We start from the raw sequence: 27,374 nt of genomic DNA on the forward strand, positions 1-27,374 counted from the left end.
AGATGAATACTCATGGTGCACATATTTAGGTCAAATTAAGTCGAGTTATTTTTACTGTGACAGGCCTTGTAAGCCAGCCAGGGCGTTTGATAGCACAGGCAACAAGGAGTGTGTTCACCATTTCAGACTGCTTTTTATCGAGTGCGCGTAGGGCGTACAACAAAACACGGTCAGAGAAGCAGGTACATTTCCATTGCATATTTACATAACTAAATCATACGTGATTGAGAATATGATCTCATCGTTATGTTCAAATGTATATTTTTCAGGGCTTGTTTACTGTATACAGGGACACGTTTGCTATTTTTTTTATGAAGGTGGTGAATTAAACAATATTGTGAAAGATTCACATCAGACAGCGAAGTTTCTCGATATATAATAGTTGTAAACTAGCAAATTTATTTTCATTTGACGTTAGATTAACTTTAATATATGATAGCGATTCAATTAAAGCGGCTATTCGGGGAAATAAACTTAGTCTAAATGCATTGTCTGGTCTTCCAAAAGTTATATCGCAGCAATGCGATGGTTACGTTCTGCTTATATTGTCCAGTTTTGACCACTTTAATTGGAAAAAAGCCCTGCCTTGATATATCACATATCTATTTTTGTAACTCACGTGGTGGTTCGAAAACGGGGCAGTGAAAAACATCAACAGAATCACGCGGATTTTCAGCCATTTCGGATTCTGCAAACGGTCAAAGCAATAACACAGTACGTAAATACTTAATTAACATGTCATATGTGATCCATGTATAGGATTTCTACCTAAAGGCTGTTTCAATATGGCTTAATACATGCAAAAACGACAATAAAGACTGAAATCGGAGTGAATCGCCGTCCGATGCCGCGATGGGGCCCAATGTGGGGGTAATCTAAACCATGTCATCGTCACCAGTGATATTGCGATCACTTCATTTAGGCTAAAATAATAGTTGTATAGACATATTTTAGTGAAGCAATCATGACATATTGTTATTTATTTTACAAGACATGAGTAGATACCTGTCTACGTCGCTTTGTTGCCGAACTTGTTTTAGTTTTAGGCCGAAATATCTTGGCTTCGGGAACCATTTTTCTGCCGCCTATGTTTAACATTAAACAAATCTGGATATTTGCGCATGCGCCAAAACTTGTTGGAAATTTGCATGTTACATCGTCGATTGACACTGAGAGGATTCCATAGAAAATATTATTTTTTCATTATAGGGGTTAGATATCGCCAAAATTTCAATCGGGATCTTTCATAAGAAAGTATTTTCTTTGTTGATTTACCGTTTTTGAAACTATGACATATTTTCCTCGAATAGTCGCTTTTAAACCAACTCATTAAATCTGAAGGTAATACTAATAATGACACTTTAGAGAGACAAGTTACTTAAACAAAACTATGGACTTAGAAATTATAACATAATGCTCTGTCTATTAAAAAATAATGACACCCCCCCCCCCCCACACACACACACAAACACACAAACCTATCAAAATATTTTTTTAGAGCACATATCTGTCGATATTGAAATTTGAAACTCATCTGTGTAGCATATATAGTACCCAACTAGCACTTATGACCCTGGCTGTTAATAGGACGTTAAACAAAAAAAAAAAAACAAAAAAAAACAAACTAGCAATATATCGAATAATCAAATGGTCTAGATTGGACTGGATAGAAGTTTTTATAGTGTTCTTCCATATTCTACTAATATCGATGATCAAATTTTCTAGATAATTAAGAGTGAAATGATAACTTTTCAGTTATTATTTATTGCTCCATTTTTTTTATTACCAACTTATTCAAAAAACGTAATCGTAAAGTCGTAATCTGATATAACAAAATGTATAGTTGTTGATGAATTTTCATACATCTCCATAGGGTGAATGTCAATGTGTTTTACACTGGGATTTTAAGGCCTGTAACCCAAGGAAGTAATATATGAAAATCATCAACAAATATGCATATACGGATCATACCTTAATTAATATATTATCACATTAACATATTGTATAATTCAATAACATTATTACACTAAGTCATATTTCAGAATTTTTACTGTAGAACTGCTTTTTTTGCTTCGAGTTATCAGATTTCGAGATAACAGAGTTTAACTGTACTTGAAAACTACTATCATGCATGTACTGTGTTTACAAGCAACGCAGGGTCATTTATTCAGAAAAAAATTGTGACCCATATGGATACGCCCATCTGACACTATTGAATGATTTTGTATATTAAAAGTACACGGTAGTCTCTGTCAAGTCTTTGTGTTATTCAAGATTCCAAATTCTTGGATCCATATAATTCCTTGTTAGTGTACTCAAGTTCTGATAAGTACTGGATGTTGTTTTTCCATGGCAAAAATTTATTAAATGTTTTTGATATCATCTGGACATTTTTGAACGTGAAAAACATTAAAAAATATATAAAATTGAAGAAATTAATGTTTTAATGTTTTAAATTTCATGAGGCCGTATTTACACGATACGGATCATACAGATGTACGAGTTATTAAAGTCACCGTCCACAAAGGTGATTCAGTAGAAAACTGTCAGGTGCAATACTCGTGTAAGTAATCGCTGCATCACCTTTATTTCCCCCAATATGGACCAAGCAATACTTCCTAAGCAGATAACAAAGTCATCAGAAAGCAGAAACCTGCAAGACTTCGGTAATTGTTGGTCTATTACTTAGGATTAAACAACGATGCGCGCGTCGTTAGGGTTTTGTATGGTCAATTCAGAGTGGGTAATTCTAAAGTATTTTCTTGTTTTCAGACCACATAGACATCTTAGTAACCGAAGTGTTTCTATGGAGCTCCGAAAGATTGAGGATAAAGGAGGAGAAGCGATGATCTCTAAATATTATGACGGGGTTCATTTTCCACCAGTCGTTCCCGGGAACGTAAAAGACCATTTAGAGGCAGTGAGAAACTTGAAACACAAAGAAGGCGATATACTTCTCAATCCTTTTCCTAAAGCTGGTAGGTAGCTATTTGTTAAAAGTTTTCATCATTGATATGTACCGTTACAGCGATATGTTGCGGAAAAGAAATGGCTTCGTTTTGTTGCCAATTAGGACCATTTTCGGACAATTTATAACTTTCAGTCGAACCAATTCAGGAAAATAGCGTGTAGCTCCATCTTAACTTATAGTGTGAGACCTTGTTTTGAAAAAAGGACCTTGTGGACAGAATATCTATATCTATTAATTTATACATCATCTACTGCAATCAAAATAAAAAAAAAATATCTGGAGACAAACCGACATTAAGTGTATTTTGAAGAATTAAAATAAATTTCATTTTTTCTTTGTCTACTGTTTTTTTCTAACTGATTGTCAAACACAAAGCATTCTGGGAAAATTCATGGCTGACTTCAAACTGAAAAGTATTAAAAATGAAAAGAATGAGGTACTAAAATGACATTTACTAATTTTTCAAACTTATATGTGATATGCTTATTGCCATGACAGTTTATTTACCTATTTCAGATGATTTTTTATTCCTTGTACGGCCTCTCAGTCGACATTAATTAAGGACTGATCAGATGCCCTGGTTTCCACATACAGTATGTGTTTCTGTTGTTGGAGATGACGAAAGGGGTCAATTTAACTGTCGATAGTTTGAATTACTGAATTTTGCGACGGAGACCCTTTGCAGGGCCTAAATTCCAGAGCTTTATATTACTGATAAAATATGGTCGTTAAAAATGTGTTTGGACTTTAGAGATATTATAGGTGTAGCACATTTCAAATGTAGTAAATGTGAACATATCGAATCTTTGAAACATAAAACATGTATCAATTCATAATAATAATGTCTGCATTGCTATCGAGGGCTATGTTGATAAAAATATCTATTAACAATTTCATCTGAAAAGGTATTGTTATGTCCTTACTCATCTTGCTTACCTTGAATTTCATAAGATAAGGTCAGAGTTACCTGCTTTTGTTTAAATTGCAATAGGACAATGCAAATTGACACCTGCGATAAGCAATAGATGCTGAACTTGAATTTTTTCAAGAATAGGACACAGCGAAAAATGTCCATTGAACAATGGAAATTGACATCTTGGATAAGCAAAATATGTTGAACATGAAATTTGCAAAATTAGGCTACTTTCGAAAAACTGCTGCAGATCAAAAAACATATTCTGGTTGAATGTTGGATCCTTTATTCTCTTTTTTTTTCAAAACCAGGTCATTGTGACCTACTTTTCCGAAGATGCCAAAATTAGTTAACTGTGACCAAATTTTCAAGGAGTTGTCATAGGACAATTAAAATTGAAATTTGGGATACCCACTTGAATTTAAAAAAATCAGGTAAATTTTGTCTTAACTTGTAATAGGAAAATGACCATTTATATCTTTATATTGGATGAAAAATGGACTCTGACTTTGATGTTATTAAAATGAGGTCACTATGACATTTTTTTAAAAACTTCCATTCCCTATGTATCTGAGTGTTTTGCAGCTAAGGCTGCGGTATATTGGTGTAAACTTTACAATGACCTTAGTAATTTCAGTGAACAAATATTGTTGTTGACAAATTGTTCAATCAAGAAACCAAACTACAGCATTCATTGATCATTAATTAACTTGTCTATCGTTCTACGAGGTCATTGGTCTCTTGTTTAAGAATGCGGTCGTCCTGGGTCTAACACGGGTCGAATTTAAGTTATTTGTGAACAATAAATAACTCATTATTAAATGCCTGGCCATAAGTTAAATAACGGTCATTATGGATATCAAATGTTGATTATGATCTATAAAGAACTCATTGGTGTGATTCTGTCTGTACCACTATCTATTGGGGAAGCAGTAATACTACTTGTTAAAGGTCGGACGACCAACAGAGCTAAAAACTGGAATATGCTCAAAGTATTCTTTATGTTAAGTTCCATATCGAAAAATAGAGTAGATTGGAAGTTTCATTTATACTGTAAGGTAGTCTGAATACTATATACGATTCCTGATTTCGTTTTAAGAAGCTTTTCATTTGAGATATCTAACTCACTTCTCAAGCAGCATCCAACACACCCAAAATAGCGGACAGAAACGCTATTTGTTAAAAAGACAGATAAATGTTATGACATGATGATTGACTTGTCTCCTTGTCTTGCCTCTTTTAACAGGAACCCACTGGACTTACGACGTTTTACATATGTTGCTAACTGGAAAAACAGAATATAGCATCGGCAAAATAATGGCTATGGACTATGAACCAACAGAAAAATTTGATGCCCTAGACAGCCCCCGGATTCTGGTGTCACATTTGTATCCGAAACATATTCCCAAATCCGTAATCGACGAGAAATGTAAGATCGTCTACATCTATCGGAACCCAAAGGATACTGCGGTATCCGCGCATTCTTTCCTCCGGCGACTTAACATTCACGGGTACAAAGGTTATGAGGGTCAATGGGAACACTACTTCGAATTTTTTGCCACGAAACAAAGTGAGTACATTTAAGGTTTTATACACGGTAAATGACTGCTATTTATAGAAATTATAGCTGCCCCAGCATGTTAAATTAACCCGAATGATAACACTTTTACCATCTGCAATATTTCAATCAGTATCAAGGTCAGTTTATTTCTTAAATAAAGCTTTTTTTTCAAATGAAATTATGATGCAGCATTCAGTCACATGATCATAAGTCGAGGTCGGCAGGTTAACATTACAATCATAAGGTTAAATGAACACGTGTATAGATAAACATTGTCATTTTGGTAACAATCAGTATTTCAATCTTTGTGTTAAATAATGTGCATTTATAACATAAGTGTGAACTAATTGTACAAGTCCTAATTTCCTATGTGTCAATTTCTTGAAAAAAAAATTCCACATACCTCTTCATTGAACTATGTCATTTCAACAAAATTAGTATAATGAAGACATTTGTCATTTCAACAAAATTAATGTAATGAAGACATTGGTCAGGAAAACAAAATTAGTGTAATGAAGACATTGGTCAGGAAAACAAAATTAGTATAATGAAGACATTGGTCAGGAAAACAAAATTAGTGTTATGAAGACATTGGTCAGGAAAACAAAATTAGTATAATGAAGACATTTGTCAGGAAAACAAAATTAGTGTAATGGGGACATTTGTCAAGAAAACAAAATTAGTGTAATGAAGACATTGGTCAGGAAAACAAAATTAGTATAATGAAGACGTTTGTCAGGAAAACAAAATTAGTATAATGAGGACATTTGTCAGGAAAACAACAAAAGCAAATGTTTAATTTTCCTTGACTAAGTTATATAATGAAGGAGGTTATCCAATAGGTCTTTGTTTCGATGTTATAGTTCAGTACAATTCCTGGTTCGAACATGTAAAAGCGTGGCTTGACTTCAAGAAGACAAATCCTGAACTTCCCATTCTATTCATGTCATTTGAGGACATGAAAAAGGTATTTATATTTGTATTTATATCTCATAAAACAAGCGGCCGAATGTATTACTGATGACATAAATGATGTCAGCTGAGTTTGCCATGTATTTCAAAAATAATTAATCTACAAACATTTTATGGACGAGCCACTTTATTTATAAACATTAAATATTAAAATACGCATGTTGGTTAATGTTGCGTTTATAAATGAACAGGAAAAAAGACATATTTTTAGATACATACAGTATTTGATGATTACCTTGTCGGTTCTGTCTGTTTCCCCAACTGAATTTCAATATGCGGTATCCCACGTCCCTATCTGGACGTTTTCTTTTGTCTTTATTGTGTATATGATGCATAAGGGGATTATGTTGGTAAGTAGCTGCGATAACGTATATCTGGACGACGGACGGACACTTTCTGACAGATGGTCGTCGTCAGAGCTACGATTCCCTTCCATTGACGATAGTGTTGCAAAACAATGAACCTCTAAAATGCTACAAATATCGGATGCCGTGTAAGTTTGGGGTTATATTTAGTTTAATTAAACATTTCTAATGCAATTCTAGCAATGCATTAGAGGATGCTAATCCGAATATGGTATGCGTGACCATATATGGATGACGCTACTACGATTAAAAAAAACATTATCATAGATATTTAACCATTTTTTTAAAGGGTTGTGAAGGAAGTGCATCTTACTTAGTGTAATTATTCAATTTCAGAATGTTTGAACTTGCTTGAGGTATATAACTCCCAATCTCTTTATCTGTTGAAATCTCGCAGGAAATCTCATTAGCATCAATTTATTTTGATTTCCTTATAAGGAAATTGACCTTTACACTTTTATCAAAGATGGCGGTATGTTTGAACTGATATCTTCATGTGTTTTGCTTATTTTGGATTTTACCATTTATTGTCAGAGAATGACGGAATTGGCAGGTTTGTGGATTGAATATTGCTAATAGATACCAGAATCATCATTTTACATGTGTTTCTATCCGAGAAAATTATAAACATAGCTATTACTAGTATACTGCCCGATGGGAATCACATTGGGGCTCGCTACACTCGGCAATGGGAGGGACTTCATACCCTGCCGGAAAGCAGTGTAGGCAGGGTATGAATATTCGTTTTAGTTCATAGGTATATTGATGTTCGGTCATGGGGTGCGCTGGCACGATTTATTGAGCAAATAAATGTTCATGCTTTAGTATTGGAATAATTCAGTATTTGAAGTATCGAAGTCGGCATAGAAAAGAACTAACGTTGATAAACGAAGGCAATTAACAATTTACAGATTTCCAAAGGCATGTAGAAGTTTTTGGTTGTACATACTTGTAGATTAGATTCAACACTATGGTTAAACCACTGTGCTCGTCGTTGCCATGACAGCCGATCCAAGCTGCGATCACGAATATACTGACTAAGTGAAAGTTGAAGTCTTATGCGCAACATGCCGTTTTTCGTAAAACTTTATTCAAACCTCGTATCGATTGAGGTATAATTTTATAATATCTGATCAATTTAAACATAGGAAAACACACGCAAAAATACTAAAAAATCCTTGGTGTCAACCAGTGTAGACACAACGCGGGACCTGTAAACAATGTAACGTCATCGGGAATTACAAGTTACATCAATTAACTCAAGGATTGTACCTCATTTTGGCTGCGTATACGGTTGTATATCCGCAGTTAGCTACGAACATTTTCTATGGTTAGCGCGATTGTGCTCCCTAGAATATGTTCGTTGACAACTGATCGCGCTAACCATAGAAAACGTTCGTAGCTAACTGTGGGCATACTACCGTATACGCAGTCAAAGTGAGGTCCAATCCTTATATTTTAACCAAGCAAATCGTTGAAATACCATAGGAAAAAAATCGAAGTCGGGATGCGTTGCGACGGTAGTAACTACGACAGCTGTGGTATCTACGATCCTATAGTTCCAGTGAATCTACGTAAATACACCAGTTAGCTAACAAAATTAAAAGAAACAACTCCACATTTTCGTTTGATATTCTTATGCTTCATATTAATCGTTACAATTTCCGGCTCGGATTAAGTATAGTTGTCAATCACAGCGTGTATTAACAAAGATTTAGTGGTGACATAGTGACATGCTCTATAGGACCTGTACACGTCAGCTATTTGTTGTTTGTCTACCTCGTGGAGAAGTAAAATATGAACCCGTGCATTTCCACAATAATCAGACTAGTTTTTGAAAACAATACTCACTTGACCTTAGTTTTTGCACAGAGATCATCGAGTAACAGGAGAAAACGCTAAATTACGTTGATAATAGTCCTTCTAAAATGGCGCCGAATTATATGTTGCCGATTCCCGCGCTTTTTAATCCGCTGAACTTTCTTTCACTTTGTATACTCTAATTTATTCGCAGTCAGAGTTTACTACGTTGAAGAAGGGATATATGTAAAAATAACAATTTATATTTTGAATGAATACATGCATGAGCTACAGACTGGGGCGCAACATTAACCCACATGCGTATTTTCAACTTTTAACTTTATTTTAAAATTTATATGTATGATATTTTATTTCTTATAACTTATATACTTAATATTATTATGGTGCATATGTCGTAGGTTGCATTAACAATGATTACTGTCTACTGTTTATCACGGACTATCAATCCATTGGCACCCTGTATATCGGATTTATACATCAACACAATTTGAAAATTTTATGTCACAAACTCTTAGAAAGATTATTCCAACAGACTTCTAGAAAGACTAATCCCACAGACTCTTAGACAACTAATCCCACAGACTCTTAGACAACTAATCCCACAGATTCTAAGAACGACTAATCCCACAGACTCTTAGAAAGACTAATCCCACAGACTCTTAGAAAGACTAATCCCACAGACTCTAAGAACGACTAATCCCACAGACTCTTAGAAAGACTAATCCCACAGACTCTTAGAAAGACTAATCCTAAAGACTCTTAGAAAGACTAATCCCACAGACTCTTAGACAACTAATCCTAAAGACTCTAAGAACGACTAATCCCACTGACACTTAGAACGACTAATCCCACAGACTCATAGAAAGACTAATCCCACAGACTCTTAGAAAGACTAATCCTACAGACTCATAGACATACTAATCCCACACTCTTAGAAATACTAATCCCACAGACTCTTAGAAAGACTAATCCCACTGACTCTTAGGACTAATCCCACAGACTCTTAGAAGGACTAATCCCACAGACTCATAGAAAGACTAATCCTACAGACTCCTAGAAAGACTAATCCCACAGACTCTTAGAACGACGAATCCCACAGACTCTTAGAAAGACTAATCCTACAGACTCTTAGAACGACGAATCCCACAGACTCTTAGAAAGACTAATCCCACAGACTCCTAGAAAGACTAATCCTAAAGACTCTTAGAAATACTAATCCCACAGACTCTTAGAAAGACTAATCCCACACTCTTAGAAATGCTAATCCCACAGACTCTTAGAAAGACTAATCCCACAGACTCCTAGAAAGACTAATCCTAAAGACTCTTAGAAATACTAATCCCACAGACTCTTAGAACGACTAATCCTTAAGACTCTTAGAAAGACTAATCCTAAAGACTCTTAGAAAGACTAATCCCACAGACTCTTAGAAAGACTAATCCTACAGACTCTTAGAAAGACTAACCCCACAGACTCTTAGAAAGACTAATCCCACAGACTCTAAGAACGACTAATCCCACAGACTCTTAGAAAGACTAATCCTAAAGACTCTTAGAAAGACTAATCCCACATACTCTTAGAACGACTAATCCCACAGACTCTTAGAAAGACTAATCCCACAGACTCTTAGAAAGACTAATCCCACAGACTCTTAGAAAGACTAATCCTAAAGACTCTTAGAAAGACTAATCCTAAAGACTCTTAGAAAGACTAATCCCACAGACTCTTAGAAAGACTAATCCCACTGACTCTTAGAAAGACTAATCCTACAGACTCTTAGAAAGACTAATCCCACAGACTCTTAGAAAGACTAATACCACAGACTCTTAGAAAGACTAATCCCACAGACTCTAAGAACGACTAATCCCACAGACTCTTAGAAAGACTAATCCCACAGACTCTAAGAACGACTAATCCCACAGACTCTAAGAAAGACTAATCCTACAGACTCTTAGAAAGACTAATCCCACAGACTCGTAGAAAGACTAATCCTAAAGACTCTTAGAAAGACTAATCCCATCGACTCTTAGAACGACTAATCCCACACTCTTAGAAAGACTAATCCCACAGACTCGTAGAAAGACTAATCCTACAGACTCATAGAAAGACTAATCCTACAGACTCATAGAAAGACTAATCCTAAAGACTCTTAGAAAGACTAATCCTAAAGACTCTTAGAAAGACTAATCCCACAGACTCTTAGAAAGACTAATCCCACAGACTCGTAGAAAGACTAATCCCACAGACTCGTAGAAAGACTAATTCTAAAGACTCTTAGAAAGACTAATCCCACAGACTCTTCGAACGACTAATCCCATCGACTCTTAGAACGACTAAACCAACATACTGATAAATGCTGTAGGACCTGCGAAGCTGTGTTCAAAAGATGGCAGAATATCTAGGAGCAAAACAGGATCCAGAATTCCTCGATGAAGTGACGAGTAAGTGTCAGTTTAGCGACATGGTTAAAGCAAAGACTGAAGACGAAATCGAGACAGCCTTGAGCAAAGACGGCAGCAATCCATTCTATAGGAAAGGTAATTTACTGGGAAATATTCTCTATATTTTTGTTTTGGAAATAAAGCAAGTTTGTCTTGCTATTGACCGATGGTTAGTGTTATTATTTGGAGAAAAGGGCACTACCGGGATTTAACTAAGAATTAAATTGTTAGTGTCATCGACGGAGAAGAATATTCTCTCCATTCGAGAACATCTGAACTTATTATTGTAATTTTTTTTAAAAGGTTTTGATGTGAATATTAATTTGGTCCTTTTTTCTTGGTTGATTTAAAGTTAGATGTATTGTCTCGTTTAACACATCTCTGGTTGTTTCTGTTTGTTCATCATGATCATTTAAGCAAATGCTATTTCCGATAAATTGATGTAATTGGATGTGAACGTATCTCCCATATTTTTTAACATTTCTTTCGGCTTATTTCGATTTTCGTAAATTCCGTTCTGGATTTCAAGAATTCAGGCCCCGGCAAGGCTGAAAGACGAGTCAGAATTCGGCGGTTTTTTTCGCCTGCTAGATAAATGTATGATTTCAAAACAATTAAGGATAGTTGATGGTGATATTGATGATATACTGTTTTGTTTTTATTGTTCTAGGTGAGGTGGGCGACTGGAAGAACTGGTTCACTGTCGCACAAAACGAAATGTACGATAAAGTATTAGAGGAAAACATGGCTGATATTGATCTAGAGGTGAAATATTCACTGTGATAACACATATGACGGGTTGAAGATATGCATTCGTAATATGGTTTTATGGTATTTCATATCGAAATTTCCTGTAATGAATATATAATCCTGTAGTAAATATATAAATAGTCATGGCACAACGCCAGTCACCTACTGTACATATACAATTAGCAATAAAATGTGGCCGTAAGCGCCCGTTTGAGATAAATAGCTCACAGAAAAAAACATTAAAATCATAGACAATGGCTGCTTTTAAGCTTGCTGCCTGGTTTATGCACGGGATGTGGCGACATTGGAAAGTCACCTCGTAGGTTAAGAAAAATGACGCTCACCTATCGAATACAGTTTTCAGACCCGCATTTTCCAATTGGTAGACAATAATTGTACATGTAATTTCCAGTTGTTTCTTTATTTCATGCTTAAAATGAAAACATAACACTTCTGATTGGTTCTAACGTCATTTCGAAGATATACAAAAGTGACTACGCTGGTTGAACTGGGCGAAGTGCTACGAGGTGAAACCTAGCTCGTTTCCGTCCCAGATATTCCGATAGCAATAAAGAGGTTGTTTGGTTTAAAACAGTCAATAGTTAAATGCTTGTATATGTGACATGACTGTGCGATCCAACAAATCACCAGAACGGATAAGGTAGGCCAATTCATCGGTAGCAAGCAATACATTTCCTAGACAAATCTTCTAACGAAAGTTACTCGGTAGATTGAACTACCTTGAAAACAAAAGAAAAAATATGTGGGCTGTTATTTACGGAATTCTTGCAGAGAATTGCGGATTTGGTTAAAATAGACTTTTGAAAAATTGAGCCAGGGATAAAATGTCTGGCAGCCACTGATTTGCCAGTATGTTATGAAGTTTCAAAATAAATATGTAGCCTGATAGGTAACTGTCCACAAGAAATGTTGATATAAATTTCGAAAGTCCGAGTGAATTTTTTTTTCAAATGTTCAGGTCATAGTAATTAACAGGTAAACATTTTTGAGAATTTTTATTGCGTAATTCACCCATTTTCAAAATGGCTACCCTGGATAAAATTTGAGCTGATGGACCCAACCTTTTTTTTTATTAAGTGTTATATGAGACCCTGAACTTTTGTTGTAAATCATAATTGCCATATTGAATTCAAGAATTTTAATGATATACTCCAAAACATTAAAACTAAAGTCTATGGGAAAACAATTGGTTGGTCCCTATAATGAAATGTGACTGACAATTTAAACCAAATGATCCGCCGATCTGAGAATAAAACGATATCATAGTATTCAAATTCAGTGAGCTAGAAATAAGTACTTCTTTATCCTTCAGCATTAAGCTAACGCAACAACAACCTTTTTAATGCAAATTATGTTCCTGAAATGGCCAACAGTTAAACATCCAGGAATGCACAAGTAATTAAAGAGGAAAAACCAAAACAGTTTATTTCCTGCCATTTCATGTTTATAAATTACTTGCTTTTCTTCTTTATTTCGATCACTCATGCACATCACCTATGAGTGGCCTCGTCACTTTGATGTTGATTATGATATTGTTATGATTATTTTTCTAGCGAGGGCAGAATACAAGTTTCATTACTAAGATAGATCGTGGCACATTCGACTGTGTGATCTATGACTCGAATATCCGACTTTCATCATCACCGTGGAATAAGAAATATTATTTTGTTGCTGTTAGAATATCTGGAAACATAGATCTATGTATAAACTTGTGTAAATTAATAAATTAATACATACTTGAATATGCGGTTTTCAATTTTTTATCGTAAACTGTTCTATCTTGGTACATTTTAACATTGTAGAACACAGCAAATCTGGCAGTTTTTCAAAAAAAAAAAAATAAAAAAAAAAAAAATACAGTTATTTCTATCAACGATGCAAAACATATTTCATGTCGCCCCGATTACAAAGATGTTTTTTTTTCTATTTCTTATACCGGTAAGTATTCTAGGGTATAGGAGTATGGAAAAAAATGTTTGTAAACAGAATATCGACATGTAAGCGAAATCGTAATGCTAATTCAAAATTGATCAAATAAGAGCTAAATATAGATAAATGAGCCCGACATATAAATCTAGACAACATTCAGATCGCGTACTCACAAAGGTGATATATAATAGTGGTAATAACGAAACCACATGTCATATCAACTAATATTAAACACGTTTGTCTCCATATCGATTACGATTTTGACCATGGTCTGTGTCGATGTACTTTTGTTTCCACTAAATAAACAAAGGTAGTAAAGACGACTTGAGATGCTGGTATTTATATACGTAGTTGATTATGTATTAGGGCTTAACGTCGATGCGACGTTAATTGTTGTTTGAAGACGTATTTATATGATAAACATTGTTTGTAAAAGTTATATCATTTAAAAATAACATCGCCGCTTGTAACGTCGCTTTTGATTGGCTGTTACAACAGAGTAATACATTTTCAGAGAAAAAAAATCGTCAATGAAATAACACGGAGGGGAATCACGTGATCTGAAGATACGAATTCAAAATGGTGGCCACCAGGGTAGAAAGCATAAAATGAGGTAAGACACTGAAAATACTCATTACATAAGCTTTTCATTGTAGCGAGCATGTGCTATACTATAATTTAGACATATCCATACCTCATGTATGCTGGAAAAGTCCGTAGTTTTCCGTAACATTCTGACCAAAATTTTGAATCGAATTCGTCATTGGAATCCTTTCGATTCGAAATTTTGGCCAGAATGTTACGGATAACTACAAACTGTCCCAGCACACATGAGGTATGGATATGTCGAGATTATAGTATGACATATGATCGCTACAATAAAAAACCTATGTAATGAGTATTTTCAATATCTTACCTCATTTTATGTTTTCTGCACTAGCGGCCGCCATTTTGAATTCGTATCTTCTGACCACGTGATTCCCCACCGTGAATAAGATTTCCACAGGGATCGTATATAATTGATTAAATTATAAGATTAAACTTGATTGTATATTGTTTATGTTATAGAGATATAACACACACATACAAACATAGAGTACTCTTATCATAAATCGTTTAAATAGAGTACAACCATTTTTGTGTTATTTCTCCATAACATAAAATATATTCAAGTTAATTCTTAAAGGAGCGAGAGTAGAATCAAAGAATAACTAGGAAAGATAAAAATCTCAAGGAAGGGTAGTCCGAGATGGGTCTCCGATATAGTCTCATCATTCGATCGATATACCCAGAGTGTGATAAATCGCCCTTATTATCGTGTAGTGGGTAGCGCAGCTGTATTCTCTGTTTAAAGCCAGCATGAGAAATTAATCAAACATTAGCCTGAATCCGAAAGCTATAAAATAAACTATGCGGTTCAATAACTCGACTTAGTACATCAAATAATTTATGTTTTAATTTAACAAGTCTCTAAACTTTTGCATGCGGTTTCAAGCTATAGTTCAAAATATTCGACACTGTTTTAAATACGAAAATCTCATATCTTACCTTATCAAAAGGTATTATTGAAAATTAAAGTAATTAATTTATTGTATATCCATGATGTTTAAAAGCCTCATAGGAAAATGCGACAAGGAAGAAAACGTATGATATAGAGAATCTGGCAGCCATGGCTATATAATCATACACATGAATTAAAATTTTATAATAATGACGTCACAATAGTGCTATTACATATGTTGATATTAAGGGGCATCTAAACAGCAAATCCAGTCAAAACATTGATGTTTTACAGGCCTATAAATCCCTATTATGGTGCAATGTCACAGAAGTAACATGATTAACTTTAAGTATGTATCATGGCAAACCCTGGGTCTTGTTGTTGACATGTAATTTGTTAAGCTGTTTGTAAATTTCAACAAAACGTAAGAAAAATGCATGTTTCAGGGGGACATAATTAACTCATTTGTATCCCATATATTACACAAACTTGCCATGTCGTTTTGCTCACAAGTGTCTAAAGCACAAAATAGGAGCATTGGTTTGACCAGCTTTGACGTTATTAGATGTACAAACGCTGTTTTTATTTTGACCTTGAATTGCAAATGGCGGTCGTGAATGATATCACACAAATATGGCATATGAGGAGGTATTTAAAACATCAAGTGGCAAGAAAACTGCTTTTATGAAAAAATGTTCAACCGTTGACTTTGGGGTAAAATATGCCTATTTCTAAAAAAGGCTGCAAACTCACCATTTTAACAAATTGACATTCAAATGTTCATGTTACTATGATGAGATGTCTTAAAAGAACGATATAGGAGTTTTGTTATTAACTGAAATGCCTCCTTTAAGCCATATTTGTGTAATATTATTCTCAGCTGCCATTTGCATTTCAAGGTCAAAACAAAATAAGTGTTTATACGTACATACAGTAAAATCCGGTCAAACAAATGCTCCTACCCTGTGCTATAGACACTTGTGAACATAACAGCACGGCTATTTTTCAGGTTTGATCATTTGCGTGACTTAGAATTATTCCATGCCAAATCTTACCACAAAGTTACTCTACAGAAGAAACTGGTAGCATCTATAGCATATTATTGGTGATTGTAAGAAGCTACATGTCCAAACAAACATTTTGGTATATTACATGACATTTTTTGTGCAAATCTTAAAGTATTTATTCGTGTTTGAAATTCAACACTATTCTGCTATATAGATGACCCTTAATGACATGACCGTATACGTGGTAGAATAGGCCAGTTATGTGTTAATATGTTTAAGACTGTCTTCATTCTCTGTATTTTATCAATAATAGTGTCACTTCTGTTCTTATTGCCACTACGTTTCTTGAAGTATAGTTGACAGCCTTCTCCAACACATTTACCCTCCATCTTGAAACAATAACGATTGGTTTATGAAGCGTCGATAAAGTAACAAAATAGCAAGCCACCGATGATTGCTGTAAACAGCTAATACTTAGTAGTTTGGTACAATTATGCGAAAATGTGTGATAAATAACGAACAACTAATTACACAAAATAACAAGACAATATAATAAATCACATTCAATACCTCCAAGAAGCGCAGAATTGATTGATTACTTAGAACAAAATAAAGTATTTCATATGGATAATCTATCTATTCGATGTGGCGTGGTCGGCAGGCACAAAGAAAGTGAGACAAGTCAGTGTCCCAACCCTGACAGAGCCACAACGCTTTGGAGATGGGACAATAAAACAAGGAAAGTGAGACAAGAATAGCTAGCGTCGAGTCAATGATTCCGTAAACGTATAGACAAAGACAAGAAGATACGGATAAATGTGCAAGGCCACACGATCAGAAAATTCAAAAGAGGACAACTTGAGATAGAACAGTATTCATGTTTCAGGGTGTCCTCAGTGTAAATCTTTATATCGATACTGTTTATTTAGTCGTTAGATATCATAAAACTGTCATGAAAATATCCGCTCTGATATTCAATATAAAATTTTGTATATAATAAGCTATATAATAGGGTTTCAGACAAGGTTGTTACTCATTTCCCCTTTTCTTTCAATTTACAACCACATTCAGGCGGCGATATGAGAACGTTCCACCACATGGAATTAGCTGATTTTTATTACACATATGAAACAAGTAAAGCTCTATCCGATTTTGTGATGGAAATTTGCATCCAAAACTATATAACGAGAGAAAATTGCAATTTTATGGCATTTTTCTTCATAATTGTGTCTCTGCAAGTGCATTTTCATCCGAGAAAATTTTTGTTTTATGTTTTATGAATAAACACGATGTTTTGGAAATATTTATCAAAAGAAATTGATACTATGTTGCGAATTACAATTTCGAGATAACCTTCTTTTATTTACGACCTTATGTCTTTGATGCTCAAAATGACAACTTTATAAAAATACATTTTCACTGACATTATGAAATCTGGGTGTCGGAAAGGTGTAAAATTATTCTTCGGAAAAGAAAAAAACTGTAGTTGAGCTAGATAAGAAATTATACGGGGGCAGGCTCCTATGGAGAATGAACATTACTGGAAACAGGCCCTTTCGAAAGTCTGAGTGAATTTTTTTTCAAAAGTTCAGGTCATAGTAATTAACAGGTAAACATTTTTGAGAATTTTTACTGCGAAATTCACCCATTTTCAAAATGGCTACCCTGGATAAAATTTGAGATCTAATGATCCAACTTTTTTTTTGATTAAGTGTTATATGAGACCCTGAACGTTTATTGTAAACCATAATTGCCATATTGAATTCAAGTATTTTAATGATATACATGTACTCCAAAACGTTAACACTAAAGTCTATGGAAAAACAATTGGTTGGTCCCTATAATGAAATGTGAGGGATATTTTAAACCAAATGATCCGCCGATCTGAGAATAAAACGTTATCATGATATTTAAATTCATTGAGCTAGAAACAAGTAATTCTTCAACCTTCAGCAATAAGCTAACGCAACAACAACCTTTTAATGTCAATTAAGTTCCTGAAATGATGATCATCAGTAAAACATCCAGGAATGCACAAGTAATTAAATAGGAAAAACCAAAACAGTCTGTTTCCTGCCATTTTATTTTTATGAATTACTTGCTTTTCTTCTTTATTTCGATCACTCATGCACAGCACCTATGAGTGGCCTCGTCACTTTGATGTTGATTAAGATATTGTTAAGATTATTTTTCTAGCGAGGACAAGTTTCATTACTAAGAGATATTGTGGTACATTTGACTGTGTGCTCTAGGACTCGAATATCCGACTTCCATAATCACCGTAGAATAAGAAATATTATTTTGTTGCTGTTAGAATATCTGGAAACATAGATCTATGTATAAACTTGTGTAAATTAATAAATTAATACTTGAATATGAACACCATTTTTGTGTTATTTCTCCATAACATAAACTATATTCAAGTTAATTCTTAAAGGAGCGAGAGTATAAACAAAGAATAACTAGGAAAGATACAAATCTCAAGGAAGGGTAGTCCGAGATGGGTCTCCGATATAGTCTCATCATTCGATCGATATACCCAAAGTGTGATACAACGCCCTTATTATCGTGTAGTGGGTAGCGCAGCTGTATTCTCTGTTTAAAGCCAGCATGAGAAATTAATCGAACATTCGCCTGAATCCGAAAGCTATAAAATGAACTATGCGGTTCAATAACTCGACTTAGTACATCAAATAATTAATGTTTTAATTTAACAAGTCTCTAAACTTTTGCATGCGGTTTCAAGCTATAGTTCAAAATATTCGACACTGTTTTAAATACGAAAATCTCATATCTTACCTTATCAAAAGGTATTATTGAAAACTAAAGTCATTATTTATTGTGTATCCATGATGTTTAAAAGCCTCATAGGAAAATGCGACAAGGAGGAAAACGTATGATATAGAGAATATCGCAGCCATGGCTATATAATCATACACATGAATTAAAATTTTATAATAATGACGTCACAATAGTGTTATTACACATGTTGATATTACTGACATGACCGTATACGTGGTAGAATAGGCCAGTTATGTGTTTATATGGTTAAGACTGTTTTCATTCTCTGTATTTTATCAATAATAATGTCCACCTTGTGTAAACTGATGGGCCAACGCTTAAAGGTTTGAATAAAACTTGAAAATAAAAAAAAAATAAAAAAAATAATGTAACAGTAATTATTCCATGTCACAAATCTTAATGTATTTGGACTTTGAAGAATGACCCATTTTGTTAAGTAGCAAACACAATTCTGAATTTGTTAAATATGCAATATCAGGGTTTTAATTATCTAGTTATTCAATGAGCGGTAGCTATTTGTACGGGGAGCGCTGTAAGGTCGATAATTAGGACATGACACGTACCCGTGTGAGGCCGGTCATTATCTAGAACATACGTGGAGATACCGACCGCCGCATTACAACATACAGGAGACGCTTGTCGTGTAAGTATTAACATTTTATACGTTAATATTTTTAGATTAAGGGACAAGAAATCAATGGCAAAACTGTTATACTATATTACTGGTATTCTATCCATCATAAAATCATGCTTCATTACGAACATTGTCCTACTCAACCTGCCTCATTATTAGGGGTTTCCATCCATCCGAAATGGAAATCTCTTCTTAACCCTTCTTGATAACACTTTTATTTAAAATGTGAAAACAGACTAAAGTTCATATTCTTGTACATAATAGAGAACTTCAAGCCGATCATTACACTAATATTTTGGTTATAAGTTTAAAGGGCAAGCTCACAGATCTAAAAATAGATTTTAGAAAGCGTTTCATCGTACATGAAAACACCTAATCCACTGAGACGGAATATGCAATTTTTTTCCAACCAAAATTCCAAAATCAGGCAAAAAATGCACTTAAAATGTTTTCACTCCTTCATATATGCAAATACAGACTTGATATGTGTAAAAACAATATAATATAAGAGTGGCTACAAAAGAGGCTATTTTTCATTGAACTTGACCTTTATGCATGTATATGCAACGTTGCAAAAGGTCAAATCATCAAAAATAACGCAAAAACGGCAATTTAAAATACGTTTTCCCCCCAAAATTAAAAAAATATCAAATTGCAGTTTAAATGTTTTTCTTTCTGTACTCGCGTGGCTGGCTACAAAAGGTTTGCAAATCGTTGGCCTTGACCTTCAAGTTCAAGGTCACGGTCAAGGATCGAAGTCAAATAACATGTTAGAGAAGGGGAGCGAAGAGAAAACGAAGAGAAAATTCCATATTTTGATCTTGATCAAATCTAGTTTTAATCATGTTTTTACTTCTAAAGCTAAACAGTAAATAAAGAAATAAGAAATAAGCATTACGGAAAACCATTTTAGTATATTCCTCCCCCATTCCCATACGTAATTCATGTGTATTACTACTAAAAGAACAAAGGAATTTGCACATAAGATATTGTCGCTTAGTGTTAAATCAGAGGATTGTTTGCACCAAAATGATTATGACTAACCGAAATTCTAAATCAAAATCGATACCACGATAGCAAAGTAAGAATGAAAACATCTGATTTGCATAGAGACTCTTGCAATAGAGCAAGAATACGACCAGGTGTTCCTCATGAGTAGCGTCTTCTGCTTCATCCACGATACCCACCATACAAACCTAGGTTATATCCAGGATACAGGCATCCAACACTTCTGACTTTAAATCGCATTCTGTAATATAATATTTCTAAATGAGATAATGATCTCAACCATAAAATTGTTCCAAGGTCTAAATCAAACTGGATAGTTCGAAACCTTGTTTATTTCCCGTAAGTAGTCGATATCTGTCGGAGAAATCGCGATAATGAAAACAATTCGTTGAAGATGACAGCGACTTGGACATGTAAACATCGTATGTAGGGGAGGCAGGGGTGTTACTGTATAGACATTTATAAACAAGAAATTTAAATCACGCTTATCATACCGCTAAGTTGTAAGCTGCCCCTGCTAGTTATGTTGTACTTATCGGAAGTAAATACCAAGGAAAGGGGTAATGTTGAAGTGTCTGTAGTATCCTTAATTTCAAGTTCTAAATGGTATATCCGATATGTTTATTAAAGTCTTTTTTTTCTGTTATTTATGCTTTGGTTGTAATATGTTTGATGCTGGATGAAAGAAAACCGAAATTTGGTTGTAATATGTTTGATGCTGGATGAAAGAAAACCGAAAATGGAATTAATACGCAAATTCATGATTTTTGAATTATTTAAGTTTGTATTGTTTTCACACCAGTATAAAACTAGAAAATAATCCTATCAAAACTTTCCATTAATTTATTTCATGATTTAAAAAAAGAATAATAAGATGTTAATTATTTGATTGATCATTATACTCCTTCTCTTCCATGGCCTACTACGTCATTTACGTCAGACAGCTAACTTTCAAACTTTGTAAGCAAAACGTTATCATGAGCAGGCCTTGTAACGTATAAAATATAGATATGCAAAATACCCAATTAGGCATGGCACAGCAGTCTAGTGGATATGGTCTTATTGGTAGATGCGGAGTAATGTGTAGCCAGTGATGAAATAACGGACGTGACGCACATATTACTGGAGGGAAGGGCAGGGTACGTGACAGGTGGTCCGTTTATATCGTGCGTCAGTGGCCAAATGTAACGGAAGTGACACACTTGTCAGTGAAAGGATAGCACCGAAAGGATACCCGTAAGGTTTTTTTACATTCTGGGGTCCTAAAACTAGAACACAAACGTCAAAATTTCTTCGTCGCCTATAGGAGACGAAATTAAGTGTAGTTTTGTTTTCTACCAATCATCAGTGAAGTCATCTGCGCATGTGCGTTTTAGCGACGGAACGAACGATCCAGATTGACTTCTGGATTGAACACCAGAGATGAAACGCTACAGCTCACAAGTCGACCTCCGTCCGTTCGTGCGTTCGTCTATGCACAATCGCCCGAGATCTCTCTACCCAACTTATATTTAGACGCATTTTATTGACGTCTGGTATAAATAGAGAAAACTCGGTTATTGTCTTAAAATATAAGGTATATTTTGGCGAAGGTAAAAGAAAGAGCCGAGCCAAAAATACAGCTTATATTTTGAGACACTGGCCATGTATACTATTTTTCCGGCAACAGTCATAAACAAAAATTTTAAGTTAAAAAATTTAAACATTGTTCCAAATATGTTCGCCTTTTAAACGCTGTCTCTCTTGTCACTGCCGAATACAGCAAAAATATATGAGGTAGATGTATTCCGACAATGCGGATGTCAGTTGAAGGATAAATAGAGGTTACACAACGAGTGGTTGTTGGATATGGAATCTATTTCACACGAGTAAGTTATTTTTTAAAAGTTACAAAAGACACGAGCTTTAGCGAGTGTTTTTTGCAACTTTTAAAAAATAACTTACGAGTGTGAAATAAATTTCATATCCAACAATCACGAGTCGTGTGACCTGTTTCTACCACAATAATATCGGCTTGAATCAAAGGGAAACGTGGCCAAGTATAATTTCGCGTATTCAAATAAAGTGTACCGGTGACGTCCGGGACCCGGTGATGTGACGTCATTAGATTATTGATGACGTCAATAACAATTGCAGCTTGGGTCAAAGTTCACCGTGTTAGCCAATCGAAATGCGTACAGAGTTTATACCACGTGTGGTATAAACAGATTGTTAATCAACAGCTGTGATGATTAACTGATGGTTTGAGAGTTGAATAACACAGGGTATTGTGGTAGAAATAGAGATTACATGGTCAGTGTCTTAAAATATAAGCTGTATTTTGGTAAGGAGAGGCAAAATGTGGCGAGCCTTGGCGAGCCACTTTTGTCTTTCTGTCCCAAGCCAAAATAACAGCTTATATTTTAAGACACTAACCATGTATTGTATTTATCCTGCAACAGTTATCAAAAATAATCATTTTGAAGTGAAACGGTATCAACAATGATCCAAATATGTTCACCTTTTAAACGTTGTTTCGCTTGGAAGTAGGTCAGTCGAATTGACGCACGTGCTAAGATTCCAAAATACAGCTGTTTTCCGTCACTGCCGTATACAGCAAAAATACATATGTTGGGTGTATTCCGACAATGTGGTGGCAGTTGCAGGATAAAGGATTGTATAGGTTCAAAGCTTATATGCTGTCAGAGCGATTCTTTATAAAATTATATTTATTTCCAGGTGGCATCTGACAGTTAAGTAACAAATATTTCCCATGGAACTCAGAAAGTTTGAGGATGGAGGAGGGGAAGTTATAGTTAGCAAGTATTATGACGGGGTTCATTTTCCTCCAACCGTACCCGGAAACGTTAAGGACCAACTGGATGCAGTAAGGGCCTTGAAACACAAAAACGGCGATGTACTGTTCGATACCTTTCCTAAAACAGGTATGTAGATAGACTGTAAACTGCTACACTTAGTCACAATATTATGGAAACATACTGTATCTGTAATACAGTTTGTTTTTATGTAATCATTTAGTAATTATTTAACTCTAACCCTATTATTGGCACGAACATATGATTTCAAGACCTTTTAGACATGTCCAGTGATCTTGTAAAACCCAATACGCATATCGATATTAAAATTGTAAACAAATCAGTCCTGTCACATCTTGTGTTGTGTAAATCTGGTTTACTGGTCAGGTTGAGCCAAATATATTTTCAAATACTTCCGAAATTCTGCTTCCGGCATTATAAATGTATTAGTGATGCTATTATTTGTTCCGAAAGTAATACAAAATAGCGGTGAATCAGTGCAGTGTGATTCGTTTTGATAAACACTTCTCAAAGCCAGTTGACACGCTACAAGGCCAAAGGCCGAGTGCAATAGAACATCGGTCGATAACCAGTACCAATGGTCAAATGTTCTAGACTATTGCACTGACACCCATGATATACTTGTTATAGTACATAATCACTAAAACACGCTTAGAATCACTGAAATCTCGACTTTCCTGCAGTCACCATGACTGTCGTCTGGCTAAGTGACTTTTAAAATGGTAGGACTAAATTCCGAAACGTCACAGGTGTTCAATAGTTCGCACATGACCGTGCTATTCTCAATTTAACCGTGCAATAGTTTAAGATATACCTTATGCGTATAGTTAAGAAAAATCAAACGCATTATGTAATAAAAGGAATAGTAAAATCAGCAGGAGCCAGGTTAGATTGTATTTTACACAAGCAAAAAAGCTAAATAACAGTATAGGTAAAATAAGTACTTCAATGCTAAAGCTCATATTATTTAGCCATTACACACAAAAAGACAGTTACCTTTTTGAATCCATATTAGAAATTCAAATATTTGACTGTTATACTTGATATGAGATTCGGTATCTATTGGAAAATGAATAGTTTCGGCTGGATCTAAGTTCTTTTAAACATGTTGTCTCTGCTCATATATGTCATGATAGCTTTTACACTGTGATTTTGCTTGGAGTTTACAATATCCTTAACACAATGATAATATATATCAATTTATAATCCCAGTGTAACATAATCAATAGATGATCATTTGATGATGGTTACCTATTACTAACTGATGTAGGTCGTTTAAATTTTCAGGAACACACTGGGGTTTCGACATTCTGTATATGTTGCAAAAAGGAAAAGCAGAATACAGTTCTGGTAATATTGCTCCTTTAGACTTTGCACCAATGGAAAGAGTCGACGCCTTAGATAGTCCTAGAGTTCTGGTGTCACATTTATATCCTCAGCATATCCCCGAATTTGTAAAAGAGAAAAAATGTAAGATCGTCTACATCTATCGGAACCCAAAGGACACAGCTGTATCCATGCAGTCATTCTTCAAGCGACTTGACATGGACAATTTCAAGGGTTACAATGGCAAATGGGAACACTTCTTTGAAATATTCACCACAAAAGAATGTGAGTATATATATTTTGCTACTATACGTTTGCTAATGCTTATATATCAATAAACTGTGACAGTGGATACATGAATTGAAAATGTCTATCTGGTTTCATTCATTTCAAATAATTTTATGTTTCATTTCATTTTATTCTTTTTTTTTTTTAAATAATTACAGTACATTATAATTCCTGGTTCGAACACGTGAAGTCGTGGCTCGACTTTAAGAAGGACAATCCGGACATACCTATGCTGTTTCTATCGTTTGAGGACATGAAAAAGGTACTTATTTTTATTAAGGTTGTATGTTTGTATTCTCATTACATTGACTCCTTATCAGACTTAGACATGCGCCTTTTGTGTAATCCCATAACAGTTGGTATTCTTCATTACTGTTTATTAGCTACATTAATTCATGTGAAATGGTAAACACAACTATCACCACTCAGTTTGTAATAATAATAAAAAAAATTCCAAGTAATTTATGCGAACAATTCTACACATGCTGGAAAGATAATAGTTCCTTTGTACATTTTCGACTTAATTTGAATATTCTAATGCTAAGTTATTATCTAATATACCATATAAAAACTACAAATTGTATCGAGTTTTATGGTCACATAACACATTTTTATGATAAAAAAAAATAAAAAGTTATTCTTTCCGGACAATCTGCAGCAGGTGGAAAGATTATCTCCAATTTTGTCCATGCTTCGATTAAACTTGAATAAATGACATCGGAAAAGTATTTACAAATGGCGTCGAGTTACATGGACGTTCAACGCGGTTGTTATCATCATCATCATCATCATCATCATCATCATCATCATCTGTCATAACCACTCACGAATATCTAATTATCTGGAACCTGTAGGTAAAACAGAAAATTAACAATTAGGAAATTCAATTAATCATGCTGAACATACAACTAATTCTATCAAGTGACCATCGACGTAAGCGACTGCTGTTCATAGATTCAGTTCTTAGATGCATATCAGATAAAAAATGTTACTAAAGGAAGCAAGACAAAATCAATTGTTGGAACTTTTGGTCCGACATACACATCCACTTTTGCTCAACTTATTTCTTTGTATATGTTAACGTCTGCTATTTAATTCTAAGATTGATAACAAAATGAAATAAAATGATGAATGTATTCCAGGACCTTCGAAGCTGTGTTTTAAAAATGGCAGAATTTCTAGGAGCAAAGCAAGATCCTGAATTTCTTGATGAAGTGGCGAATAAATGTCAGTTTAGCGCCATGTCGAAAGCAAAACGCTCAAATGAAAAAGAAACGTCGTTAAGCAGAGACGGCAGCAACCCGTTCTACCGGAAAGGTAAACTATCTAGTTGAACATATACATGTATTGATGAAAAATACAAATATTTTGTAACTTAAACAATTTCCTCTGTTCATGATAAAAAAAAAAAACAACAAAAAACATGTTGTACATTTCTCGGAAATATTTAACGGACTATACATTGTATTGAATATAGCAGTGACTTATTTTCAAGAGCGATATAAAGATTGGATTTCTCAGATTATAGCCTTGTAATACTGTCTCCTTCTCCATGATGGTAAATTCCCTATAAGATAGGCTCTTGCAGGATCATATTCTGATATGTATATTGGTAAAACATCGGAGATCAATAAGCACATAAATTAAGAGATAGATTAAGCGATACATTAATATATAAGTTAAGAGATGAATTAAAAAATGAATTATGGGATGAATTAGAAGATATGTTTACAGATTAATTAAAAAAGTGAAATAGGAGATAAATTAGGAGATAAACTGATCGATTTAAATCGCCCCCAAGTAATACAGTACATTATGTAGGTAGATCTTATCACACCAACTATAACCGATGCTGACACATGCTTTGCATATTAAAATACTACGCTAGGAGCTAATGTAGGAAAACAATTGTTGGAGAGTTTAACATTTAGTGAGAGACAATATTTTCATTTTCATTGTTCTAGGTGACGTGGGCGACTGGAAGAACTGGTTCACTGTCGCTCAGAACGAAATGTACGACGAGGTGTTAAAGGAAAAGATGGCTGACATTGATCTAGAAATCAAATACACACTGTGATTAAAAATTCATGGGAAATTTAATCCGCTTTTAACGTAAGACAATGACTGGCGAGCGAACATGTAATGGTGTAAATAGTGCATTGATATAACATTGGAACTGCTGCCATATATTCATCTGATGCTGCAGAAATATATCCTGGATCCATTTACAAATAAATGTGGTATTTTA

General features: G+C 34.5%; 2 protein-coding genes across 3 annotated transcripts; both read left to right on the forward strand.

The window, feature by feature from the left end:
* The first annotated feature begins 50 nt into the window (after positions 1-50).
* On the forward strand, positions 51-23,523 carry LOC117317667 (sulfotransferase family cytosolic 1B member 1-like). Of its 2 annotated transcripts, none has more exons than XM_033872539.1 (7): positions 51-182; positions 2,773-2,978; positions 5,131-5,454; positions 6,309-6,412; positions 10,966-11,140; positions 11,715-11,809; positions 19,549-19,693. In XM_033872539.1, exons 2-7 carry the CDS (start codon positions 2,807-2,809, stop codon positions 19,564-19,566), a joined length of 888 nt encoding a protein of 295 aa, XP_033728430.1. In that variant the 5' UTR covers positions 51-182; positions 2,773-2,806; the 3' UTR covers positions 19,567-19,693. The 2 variants fall into 2 exon arrangements, with proteins under 2 accessions (XP_033728430.1, XP_033728429.1); XM_033872538.1 differs by lacking the exon at positions 19,549-19,693 and adding an exon at positions 23,415-23,523 and having other exon boundaries at positions 52-182.
* LOC117317666 (sulfotransferase 1C4-like) lies at positions 23,103-27,374 on the forward strand. Its single transcript, XM_033872537.1, has 5 exons — positions 23,103-23,620; positions 24,800-25,123; positions 25,285-25,388; positions 26,269-26,443; positions 27,091-27,374. Exons 1-5 carry the CDS (start codon positions 23,449-23,451, stop codon positions 27,201-27,203), a joined length of 888 nt encoding a protein of 295 aa, XP_033728428.1. The 5' UTR covers positions 23,103-23,448; the 3' UTR covers positions 27,204-27,374.

The sequence above is a fragment of the Pecten maximus genome, chromosome 19 (genome assembly GCF_902652985.1).
Source record: "Pecten maximus chromosome 19, xPecMax1.1, whole genome shotgun sequence".
Taxonomy (NCBI): domain Eukaryota; kingdom Metazoa; phylum Mollusca; class Bivalvia; order Pectinida; family Pectinidae; genus Pecten; species Pecten maximus.

Bases quoted from the DNA above. Each gene is read 5' to 3' on its own strand.
- LOC117317667 (XM_033872539.1), top strand. From the start codon at position 2,807: ATGGAGCTCCGAAAGATTGAGGATAAAGGAGGAGAAGCGATGATCTCT. The intron at 5,455-6,308 runs GTGAGTACATTT...TCGATGTTATAG, and splicing joins ATTTTTTGCCACGAAACAAA to TTCAGTACAATTCCTGGTTC. The intron at 6,413-10,965 runs GTATTTATATTT...TAAATGCTGTAG, and splicing joins CATTTGAGGACATGAAAAAG to GACCTGCGAAGCTGTGTTCA.
- LOC117317666 (XM_033872537.1), top strand. From the start codon at position 23,449: ATGGAACTCAGAAAGTTTGAGGATGGAGGAGGGGAAGTTATAGTTAGC. The intron at 23,621-24,799 runs GTATGTAGATAG...TTAAATTTTCAG, and splicing joins CGATACCTTTCCTAAAACAG to GAACACACTGGGGTTTCGAC. The intron at 26,444-27,090 runs GTAAACTATCTA...TCATTGTTCTAG, and splicing joins CAACCCGTTCTACCGGAAAG to GTGACGTGGGCGACTGGAAG.